The following is an 11,920-nucleotide window of genomic DNA, read 5'->3' as shown; positions in this document are numbered from 1 at the left end:
CCAAAAACTACACATTGCAGCAGCAAATAATATCTACAAACTACATATTGCAGCAGCAGATAGTCTCCAAAAACTACAAATATCAACAGCAAATAACCCTTAAAAACTATATGTTGCGGCAGCAAATAAGTACCAAGAACTACTTATTGCAGCAGCAAATAGTCTCCAAAAACTACATATTGCAGCAGCAAATCATCCCCAAAAACTACTTATTGCAGCAGCAGATTATCCCCAAAAACTACTTATTGCAGCAGTAGTTAGTCTCCAAAAACTACATACTGCAGCAGGAAATAATCACCAAAAACTACTTAATTTCAGCAGCAGATAATTTCAAAAAACTACATATTGCAGCAGCAAATAATATCTACAAACTATTTATTTCAGCAACAGATAACCTCCAAAAACTAAACATTGCAGCAGCAGATGGTCACCAGAAACCACTCATTGCATCTTTAGCTAATCTCAAAACTAAATATTGCAGCAACAAATAATCCCCAAAAACTACTTATTGCAGCAGCAGATAGTCTCCAAAAACTACACATTGCAGCAGCAAATAATCCCCAAAATCTACTTGTTTAGAAGCAGATAGTCTCCGAAAACTAACTATTGCAACATATAGCCTACAAAAACCTAGCTGCAGCAGCAAATGGTCTCCACAAACTACCTGTTGCAGCAGTAGATAATTCTCAAAAATACCAATTGCATCATTTAGTCTCCAAGAACTACATATTGCAACAGATAGTCAACAAAAACTATCTAGCAGCAGCAGATAGTCTCCAAAAACTACCTATTGCATCAGTAGCCTACAAAAACCATCTAGCAGCAGCAAACTGTCACCATAAACTACATATTGCAGGAGTAGATAATTCCCAAAAATACCAATTGCATCAGATAGTCTCCAAGAACTACATATTGCATCAGATAGTCCGCAAAAACCAGCTAGTAGCAGCATATGGTCTCCAAAAACCACCTATTGCATCAGTAGCCTACAAAAAGCATCTAGCAGCAGCAGACTAACACCATAAACTACATATTGCAGGAGTAGATAATTCCCAAAAATACCAATTGCATCAGATAGTCTCCAAGAACTACATATTGCATCAGATAGTCCGCAAAAACCAGCTAGTAGCAGCATATGGTCTCCAAAAACCACCTATTGCATCAGTAGCCTACAAAAAGCATCTAGCAGCAGCAGACTAACACCATAAACTACATATTGCAGGAGTAGATAATTCACAAAAAATACCAATTGTATCAGATAGTCTCCAAGAACAGTATATTGCATCATATAGTCAACAAAAACCATCTAGCAGCAGCAGACTGTCACTATAAACTACATATTGCAGCAGTAGATAATCTCCAAAAATACCAATTGCATCAGATAGTCTCCAATAACTATGTATTGCATCAGACAGTCAACAAAAACCATCTAGCAGCAGTAGCAGGTTGTCTCCAAAAACTACCTATTGCATCAGATAGTGTACAAAAACGATCTAGCAGTGGCTGATAGTCTACTAAAACCATATATTGCATCAGATAGTCTACAAAAACAATCTAGCAGCAATAGCAGACATCTACGACAACTACTTATTGCATAAGTAGCCTACAAAAACCATCTAGTAGCAGCAGATGGTCTCCAAAAACTACCTGTTGCAGCAGCAGAGAATACACAAAATTACCAATTGCATCAGATAGTCTCCAAGAACTACCTATTGCATCAGATAGTCTGCAAAAAACCATCTAGCAGCAGCAGCAGATAGTATCCAAAAACTACCTATTGGATCAGTAGTCTACAAAAAACATCTAGCAGCAGCAGAGAGTCTCCACAAGCTACCTACTGCAGCAGTAGATTATTCCCAAAAATACCAATTGCACCAGATAGTCTCCAAAAAATACCTATTGCATCAGATAGTCTGCAAAAACCATCTAGAAGCAGCAGGAGATAGTCTCCGAAAACTACCTATTGCATTAGTAACTTACAAAAACTATCCAGCAGCAGTAGATAGCCTGCACAAACTAGCTCTTGCATCAGAGAGTCTACAAAAATCATCTGTCAGTAACAGATAGTCTCCACAAACTACCTGTTGCAGCAGTAGATAATTCCCAAAAATACCCATTACATCAGATAGTCTCCAAGAACTACCTATTGCATCAGATAGTCTACAAAAACCATCTAGCGGCAGCAGCAAATAGTCTCCAAAAACTACCTATTCCATCAGTAGCTTACAAAAACCATCTAGCAGAAGCAGATCTACCAAAAACTACCACTGGTACAGATAATTTCACTAAAAATTAGTATTTGTTTCCATTTCCTTATTATAAACTATTTACTCTTACCGTTTTGAATTCCGTGCCTTTAGGAAAAAGGCTCATATCAATAGCACAGCCAAAATCAATAAACTGTAGACATGGAATGTGTGTTGTTTGAGTAGGTACATCCATAACTAAAATATTATCTGGCTTGATGTCTCCATGTATAATATCAGCTTTATGTAAATAGTGCACCAGTGATAGCAGCTGAGAAGCAAAGAACATCACAACCAATTCATTGAGAGGTTTGCAAGTCTTCAGCCTGACTTTATTGGAACAGTTTAGAAGGCTACCATGTTTTCCTAGCTCTGACACCAGAATGCTTGCTGATCGACTGACCAAGGCAAGAGATACGTGCATGTATCCTGGCAACTGGAAGAAAAGAAATAGACAATGATAAAAATTCAGATAACCTTCTTGTTGATAATATTTCAAACTTACCATATCAGTATTAATAATTCTTTTCCTAATCTCTCTACAGATATAATACTCCCAGATCCTTGCAGGCTTTTGATATTTCAATACCACAGTCTCATTTGTTTGTTGATCAAATGCCCTAAACACAAAAAAAAATCAATATAAGTTAGCATAAATATCAATATATATGACCATTTATAATTTACCTATAAATGGATCCAAAGGCTCCTTTCCCCAACTCCTTATCAATTGAGTAGCCCTTAGGCCCCACCCAATAACTAGTAGAGCTCTTAGGTTGTCCCACATTGTTAACAGATACATATTTATCATCATCTCTCTCCGGAAATCCCATCCTGTTTAAAAATGCCTCCAACAATTCCGAATTAAAAGGATCAATGATGTCTCTGCCCAAATGTTTATCCACGATGGCAGAAGCATAACTCTTATCGTTCTCTCGCTTGTGTTCCATGATCTCAAAAGTGTCTGCAGAGCACTCTTCTTCTGCTGAAGACCATTTGTTGCTGTGCTCATCTTGTCGAGCTGATATGTGGAGGGTGTTCTTCATTGATTTCGAGATATTAGGACCAGTCCTGGAAAAAAAATAAGGTAAATATATTTAGATATAAGATATTTGAATTATTACATTGTTATTAGAAAAATCTTAAAACAAACTTAAATGCAAAGATGGTGTCATAATTTTAAGAACAATGTTAGATGTTACATGTTAGATAACTATGTCTAAGTGGACCAATGTTTGATGTTATCATAAAATTGTAATGGACGTAGGTTTATCTTATGTATTTTTAGAAGTGAAACTTCTGATGCGACTTCCAACCAGGTTATGATACATTTTCAACACTCAGGAAAGTAGACATAAATAATTAACAAAGTGTTAATTTAATAAACAAAGTGTAAAGTTATTGTAGCAGATGGTCTAAGGACTACCTATTGCAGCTGGTAGTCCCTAAAAACTATATATTGCTTCAGATAGTCTTTGAAAACTACCTAATACAGTAGCAGATTGTCACAATGTCATAAAGTCTCCAAAAACTGCCTATTGCATCAGATAGTCTACAAAAACTACTAGCAGTAGCAGCAGCAGATAATTCCCAAAAATACCAATAGCATCAAAAGTCTCCAAAAACTACCTATTGCAGTAGTAGATAATTCCCAAAAACTACTTATTGAAGAAGATAGTATCCAAAAATTAAGTATTGCATTAGTAAGCCCGACAAAAACCATCTAGCAGCAGCAGATAGTCTCCAAAAACTACCTATTGCATTAGTAGCCTACAAAACCATCTATCAGCAGCAGATAGTCCCCACAAACTACTTATTGCAGCAGCAGATAATTCCCAAAAATACCAATTGCCTCAGATAGTCTCCAAGAACTACATATTACATCAGATAGTCAACCAAAACCATCTAGAAGCAGCAGCAGCAGCAGATAGTCTCCAAAAACTACCTATTGCATCAGTAGCCTACAAAAACCATCTAGCAGCAGCAGATAGTCTTCATAAACTACCTATTGCGGCTGTAGATAATTCCCAAAAATACCAATTGCATCAGATAACCTCCAAGAACTACATATTACATCAGATAGTCAACCAAAACCATCTAGCAGCAGCAGCAGCAGCAGATAGTCTCCAAAAACTACCTATTGCATTAGTAGCCTACAAAAACTATCTATCAGCAGCAGATAGTCCCCACAAACTAACTATTGCAGTAGTAGATAATTCCAAAAATATCAATTGCATCAGATAGTCTCCAAGAACTACATATTACATCAGATAGTCAATCAAAACCATCTAGAAGCAGCAGCAGCAGCGGATAGTCTCCAAAAATTACCTGTTGCATAAGTACCCTACAAAAACCATCTAGCAGCAGCAGCAGATAGTCCCCGCAAACTACCTATTGCAGCAGTAGATAATTCCCAAAAATACCAATTGCATCTGATAGTCAATCAAAACCATCTAGCAGCAACAGCAGCAGATAGTTTCCAAAACTACCTAATGCATCGGATAGTCTACGAAATCTAGCAGCAGCAGATAGCCTCCACAAACTACCTATTGCAGTTGTAGATAATTCTCAAAAATATCTATGCATTGGATAGTCTCCAAGAACTACATAATTACATCAGATAGTCAACCAAAACCATCTAGCAGCAGCAGCAGCAGCAGATAGTCTTCAAAAACTACCTATTGCATTAGTAGCCTACAAAAAACATCTATCAGCAGCAGATAGTCCCCACAAACCATCTATGGCAGCAGTAGATAATTCCCAAAAATACCAATTGCATCAGATAGTCTCCAAGAACTACATATTGCCTCAGATGGTCAACAAAAGCCATCTAGCAGCAGCAGCTGATAGTCTCCAAAAACTACCTATTGCATCAGTAGTCTACAAAAACCATCTAGCAGCAGCAGATAGTCTTCATAAACTACCTATTGCAGCAGTAGGTAATTTCCAAAAATACCAATTGCATTAGATAGTCTCTAAGAACTACATATTACATCAGATAGTCAACAAAAACCATCTACTAGCAGCAGCAGATAGTCTCCAAAAACTACCTGTTGTATTAGTAGCCTACAAAAACCATCTAGCAGCAGCAGATAGTCTTCATAAACTACCTATTTTGCAGCAGTAGATAATTTCCAAAAATACCAATTGCATCAGATAGTCTCCAAGAACTGCATATTACATCAGATAGTCAACAAAAACCATCTAGCAGCAGCAGCAGAGAGTCTCCAAAAACTACCTATTGCATTAGTAGCCTACAAAAACTATCTATCAGCAACAGATAGTCCCCACAAACTAACTATTGCAGTAGTAGATAATTCCCAAAAATACCTCCAAAAACTACTTATAGCATCAGTACCCTACAAAAAAACATCTGTCAGCAACAGATAGTCTCCACAAACTACCTATTGCAGCAGAAGATAATTTCCAAAAATACCAATTGCATTAGATAGTCTCCAAGAACTATATTACATCAGATAGTCAACAAAAACCATCTAGCAACAGGAGCAGATAGTCTTCAAAAACTACCTATTGCATTAGTAGCCTACAAAAACTATCTATCAGCAGCAGATAGTCCCCACGAACTAACTATTGCAGTGGTAGATAATTCCCAAAAATGCCAATTGCATCAGGTAGTCTCCAAGAACTACATATTACATCAGATAGTCAACCAAAACCATCTAGCAGCAGCAGCAGCAGCAGAGAGTCTCCAAAAACTACCTATCGCATTAGTAGCCTACAAAAACCATCTAGCAGCAGCAGATAGCCTCCACAAACTACCTATTGCAGCTGTAGATAATTCTCAAAAATATCTTTTGCATTGGATAGTCTCCAAGAACTACATATTACATCAGATAGTCAACCAAACCATCTAGCAGCAGCAGCAGCAGCAGCAGAGAGTCTCCAAAAACTACCTATCGCATTAGTAGCCTACAAAAACCATCTAGCAGCAGCAGATAGCTTCCACAAACTACCTATTGCAGCTGTAGATAATTCTCAAAAATATCTTTTGCATTGGATAGTCTCCAAGAACTACATATTACATCAGATAGTCAACCGAAACCATCTAGCAGCAGCAGCTGTCAATAGTCTCCAAAGACTACCTATTGCATCAGTAGCCTACAAAAACCATCTATCAGCAGCAGATAGTCTCCACAAACTACCTATTGGAGCAGAAGATAATTTCCAAAAATACCAATCACATCAGATAGTCTCCAAGAACTACATATTGCCTCACATAGTCAACAAAAACGATCTAGCAGCAGCAGCTGATAGTTTCCAAAAACTACTTATTGCATCAGATAGCCTACAAAAACCATCTAGCAGCAGCAGATAGTCTTAACACTTGAACTCATATACAAAGATGGTGACAATTTTAAGAACAAAAAAATTTGAAGCTATCGGTAATCCATATAATTTCTTAAAGTTTTGTTCAAAAACTCATCAATTTTAAGATTTGTAGTGATAAGTACAACAATACAACAAAATTATAGTACAAATGATATGTCCTTTAATATTTCTAGAACCAACACTAATGGTCTTATTAAAATCTACACAGCAATTTTAAGAAATCATTAATATTTTGAAAATTCCGCAAAATATTATCGTTTTTAGTATTCGCGGTGACTGCAGGCATATTTAAGTATAACATATCCAAAGTACAAACGTTGCGTCCTTAAAAATTTCTAGAACCAATATTAAAAGTCTTATCAAAATCTATGCATCAACTATGTTTTTTTATGAAATCATTAATATTTCAAAAATTCCACAAAAGAACATCAATTTAACTTTCTGCAAGAGACTTACATTGTGTTAGAGAATGATAAAGGGCATTTCCTCACTGCTTCATGCATCCTGATACCTTGAGGAGTACTTGGTAAGGAGTCACATTTAACAGGAGTACCCATTAGGGAGTTCTCGTCAGCTCTTGAGTCCTCTGGTGAATTCATTATTGAAGCCATAGAGTCATCAGCTTTCTGAACATGAAAGAAAATTTGGTACATTATAAAATAGAGTAAACTATAATCAATTAATGAAGTAAATTTTTAATATCTATTTAACTTCCCGTAGGGCAAGTTATTGTAATGGGCCGAAAATCGGAATTGAAAATTTTTACATTTCTCGACGTTTTGAAGGTTTCTATTGATAGGGAAAAGAGCTGATTAGTTTTTGGCGAAGACAGGTCCAGTCGTTTCGGAGATACGGAGCAAAGAGTGCAAAGAATAGAAATCGACTTTTTGAGAGAACGGAGTATCCGATTTGAATGATCTTAAAAACATTCAATTAGTAATGATTGGGAGAAGTGTTTATTAGTTTTTGGCAAAGGCAGGCCCAGCCATTTCGAAGATACGGAGCTAAATATGTAAAATAGCGGTTTTTTGAGAGAACTAAGCGCCCGATTCAAATGATTCGAAGAACTTTCTGCTTGTCTTAACAAAATAATTGATTTTGAAAAAAAAATCGTATTTTTTTTTTTTTTTTTTTATAGTTATTTTTGTACATCGAAAATAATTCAGATTTTATTTTTATTCTGACTAAAGTTCTAATATAACTTAAACAAATAATTCAGTTTATATAATTCTTATAAATATTACACAATGTTACAATATTTATAATAATCTATTTGAAAACATTCAGTATTCCTCGAACATCTCGTTACGGTACGGGAAGTACCAGCAATTTGCCTTAAGGCACGATGCCATACATCCCACTAGTTTATTTTTTTTAATTTGCAATAACTAATTTTCTAAGGTAAAAATTGTCCTTAAGTCACCATTCTGTATGTACATTTAATAAATAGATATATTTTCCATTGGGTATACTAAAAGTATAACTAAAAAAAAGTGTGCGCTTATCATGTTGTCCCAACCTAACATGATGCTTTTTCATAACATACTCGACCTATATTTGGTGCTGTACATTTACCTTTTTAACTTCCCGTAGGGTAAGTTATAGTAATCGCAAAAAAATCGAAAATGAAAATTTTTATTTATCTTTACGTTTCAGAGGTTTCTGAATATTTTGGCATACCTTAGAAAAAATGGATGTATGTATGTGTGTGTGTGTGTGTATGTGTGTGTGTGTGCGTGTATGTATGTGTGTGCGGATACAAATTTTCGTCGAAGATTTCGGGAATACGGATGAAGCAATTAGAATAATTCAAAAAAAACATTCGATTCGTATTGATAAGGAGACGTGCTGATTAGTTTTTGGCGAAGGCAGGTCTAGCCGTTCCGAAGATATGGGGCAAAAAGTGCCAAAAACGGTACCTCAGTTTTTAGGAGAACGGAGCGTTCGATTTTAATAATTCAAAAAACATTTTACTTGTATTGACAAGATGAAGAATTGATCAATTTTTCATAAGGGCAGGTCTAGCGGTTTCAGAGATCTAACGAAAAAAGTAAAAAAAAATGCCATTCGGCGGTCAAAAATGACCATTAGACATATGCACATCAAATTATTAAAATATTTTATAGTGATTTTAACAATAAGTATGCATTTTGTTTATATTCCTATGGGTTCCGTACTAATGTTTATCCGTCAGACAGCGACGCGGCGCTTACGCGCTTTATTTTTTGTCTCTATGCAGTTAAAGCAGTACGATTGCTTTAGAAAAAAGTTCAGATCTTTCAAAATATGTCAAAATAAAGATAACACTTTTTTTTCAAAAAACAAATAAAAAAAAAAAAAAAATCTCAATTTTTTTTTTCTTAATTTTTTTTTTTAAAATTTTTTTTTCAAAAAAAAGTAATTTTTCGTCCAATTTACAGTTTCTCAAAAATCTTATTTGTTCAAAGTAATTTTTTTAAAAAAATGTTAATTGTTTTTAAAAAAATAATAATTTTTGGCACGGGAAGTTCCAGCAATTTGCCTTAGGGCGCGATGCCTTAATTGCCTTAAGACAGAATTCCACTTACAGCTAGTCTCTACCTATATTTGGTGCTTTACCTTTACCTATATTTGGTAAAGGTAAAGGTAAAGCTCCAAAAACATAAAAAAGCATCATGTTAGGTTAGGACAACATGATAAGCATACACTTTTTTTAGAATTTTTTGTAGTTTTTGATATTTTTTGTTTAAAATCTTATATTAAGCTATAAGACATGTTAACAATAAAATACTAAAAAGCATATATAAAATCACAAAACTCTATTACCTGTGTCCTTGGTACACTAAACGACTTCTTTTTCTCGTTCATGTCATCATCTTCCACATGTCCACTCAAAAACCCGAAACTCTTTTGCTTCACCTCGTCATTCCTGCTGCTATTCATAAACTTCTTATTGGGCGAAGCTTCAAAACTCCTATTATTCTGCTTCGATGAATTCATCAGCCAGTTTCTCAGTTCGTCTTCCCCTTTGAACTTGTTTAAGGCAGTCTTGATGATGTAGGGCTGCTGTGAGAGATCCTTCGATTTCGGGGTGGTAGAATTTTTCGGTTTTGACATAACTAGGACTTTCGAGGAGTCATTGTGCAGCAGCTCGATGTTGGTGGAATCAATTGAAGGGGTTTGTTGGTGTTTGAGAGAATCGAGGTTTGAGGATTTTTTGCAATCAAGTGTTGAAACATAGCTTGACCTAAAAGAATGAAAAAGGGACCATAGTTTACATACTTATCGTATATTTAAATATTTTTATTATATATCTTACATTTGTTCAGTATTTTCTTCAATCAATGAAAGATTAGGTGTCTTCTTAACTGGTTGTGTGGCCTCCATTTCAACATTGGCAGCATTCATCTGTATTCTGTGTACAATACCTGAAAACAATCAATAATTTAAACTAATAATTTTGATAAAAAACAAAGCTAATACACAAAGTATAAATTTTATTAATAAATTTGTTAAATGGAAATAAAGGATTTTTAATTAGTTAGTCAGAAGTTACGGTTTGTATTTCCACAATTAAATTTGAACTATTCAGACTATAAAATTCATAGACTAAACCCAAAAAGCTCTTTTTACTAATATATTAGAGTGAAACAAATAACATTATGCAAATGTCTTCTAATACTTTATAAAAATGTAAAGTTTAGTTAAATAAATAAAAATATTAAGTTTAATTAAATCTGGCATAAAATTATTTGATGTATATTGAATAAAATAAATGGTATAACTTTGAGTGCATTAAAATGTAAAATGTAGAACATGAATATAATGTTCTTAAAAGCTAATTATAATTGCCTGATAAATAGAATTGAAGAGATTCAAAATAAAATAAAGTAGAATTATACTACATAAAATAAAATGTAAATAGAAAATATAGTAAAACTAGTAGAAGAAATAGAGAATATGTAGAGGCGTGATAAAGTGTGCAAAAAAGCCAAATTAGTTAAATTGCTAATCAAAGCCAAAAATAGCTTTATACCATAAAAAAAAGTATCAATGAGTAAAAACTGATAAGAAAGTAAAATTGCTAAATATTGCTACAGAATAATTGCTTCAAATTAATTGCTAATAAATAATTGCTCCTTATTGATAAAAAAAGTGAACGCTGCTTAATGTTGCTAAAAAAAGCATGAACTGCTTAATTTTCCTAACAAAGTAAACACTTAAAATTGCTAAAACAATAAATAAAATTTGCTTAAAATGTTAAAAAAAGTAAAAATCGTTTGATGTTGCTGAAAAAAACTTAAATTGATAACCAAAGCCAAACATTGCTTTATACTGTTAAAAAAAAAGCTAAATATTGCTACAGAAGTAATAATTGCTTCAAATTAATTGATAAGAAATAATAATTGCTCTTTACTAGTGAAAAAGTAAACATTGCTTAATTTTGCCAAAAAGCAAAAACTGATTAATTTTGCTAAAAAAGTAAAAATGTCTAAAAAAAAACTCACTTAAAATTGCTGAAGCAAAAAAAATGCTTAAAAAGAAAAAAAAATAGCTTTATTTTGTTAAAGAAAGTAAAAATCGCTTGATGTTGCTCAACAAAACTTAAATTGCTAACCAAAGCCAAACATTGCTTTATACTGTTAAAAAAAATTGCTAAATATTGCTACAGAAGTAATAATTGATCCAAATTAATTGATAAGAAATAATAATTGCTCTTTACTAGTGAAAAAGTAAACATTGCTTAATTTTGCCAAAATGCAGAAACTGATTAATTTTGCCAAAAAAGTAAATATCTCTAAAAAAAAACTTACTTAAAATTGCTGAAACAAGAAAAAATTGCTTAATAATGCTTAATAAAAATAAAAATACCTTTGTTAAAGAAAGTAAAAATTGCTTGATGTTGCTTAAAAAAATAGAGACGTTTTAGAACTGGTATATCGATTTAGAAATTTAAAAATTAATAAAAGTAAAAGTAGAGCATTATTTTAAAAACAAGAAATTTACTTAATTTCGATAAAAAGAGGGGGAAAAAAATGCTTAAAAAAATTATAAACTGTTTAAATTTGTCAAAAAAGGGTAAGTATTAATAAAAAAACTGCCAATAAATGCTTAATATTGCTTATAATTGTTTTTTTTTTCATTGAGTAACTGACCTGGTGAGTCTTCTGCTTCTGGAGACATTAAAAGTTTTTCAATACTCTGATTACTCTGATTACTCGATATTGCATAGTTCGGCATAGGTGATTGAAGTTTGTTCGAACGGTTTAAGGTAGCTGGAGAATTTCTTTCAGGAACCTAAAGAAAATTTATAAAATATATATATATATATATATATATATATA

At 33.4% G+C, this 11,920-nt stretch overlaps 1 protein-coding gene across 1 annotated transcript in view; it reads right to left on the bottom strand.

Annotated features, from left to right (window-relative positions):
• Nucleotides 1-11,851, bottom strand: part of LOC113362971 (TBC1 domain family member 9B-like) — a 24,848-nt gene extending 12,997 nt beyond the window's left edge. The window contains exons 1-8 of the mRNA XM_026605464.1: nt 11,732-11,851; nt 9,895-10,003; nt 9,402-9,822; nt 7,053-7,222; nt 2,934-3,317; nt 2,752-2,866; nt 2,338-2,682; nt 2,018-2,207 (exon numbers count right to left, since the gene is read on the bottom strand). Of these exons, the coding sequence (XP_026461249.1) occupies nt 2,018-2,207; nt 2,338-2,682; nt 2,752-2,866; nt 2,934-3,317; nt 7,053-7,222; nt 9,402-9,822; nt 9,895-10,003; nt 11,732-11,816 (1,819 nt within the window). The 5' untranslated portion in view covers nt 11,817-11,851. The remainder of the gene's footprint in view (nt 1-2,017; nt 2,208-2,337; nt 2,683-2,751; nt 2,867-2,933; nt 3,318-7,052; nt 7,223-9,401; nt 9,823-9,894; nt 10,004-11,731) is intronic.
• Between the last annotated feature and the right edge of the window lie 69 nt (nt 11,852-11,920).

The sequence above is a fragment of the Ctenocephalides felis genome, unplaced genomic scaffold, assembly GCF_003426905.1.
Source record: "Ctenocephalides felis isolate EL2017-DRISC unplaced genomic scaffold, ASM342690v1 CF-g0.4_SCAFFOLD_00845, whole genome shotgun sequence".
In the NCBI taxonomy this organism is placed as follows: domain Eukaryota; kingdom Metazoa; phylum Arthropoda; class Insecta; order Siphonaptera; family Pulicidae; genus Ctenocephalides; species Ctenocephalides felis.
The sequence above is the reverse complement of the archived record's forward strand: the minus strand, read 5'-3'. Positions and strand labels throughout refer to the sequence as shown.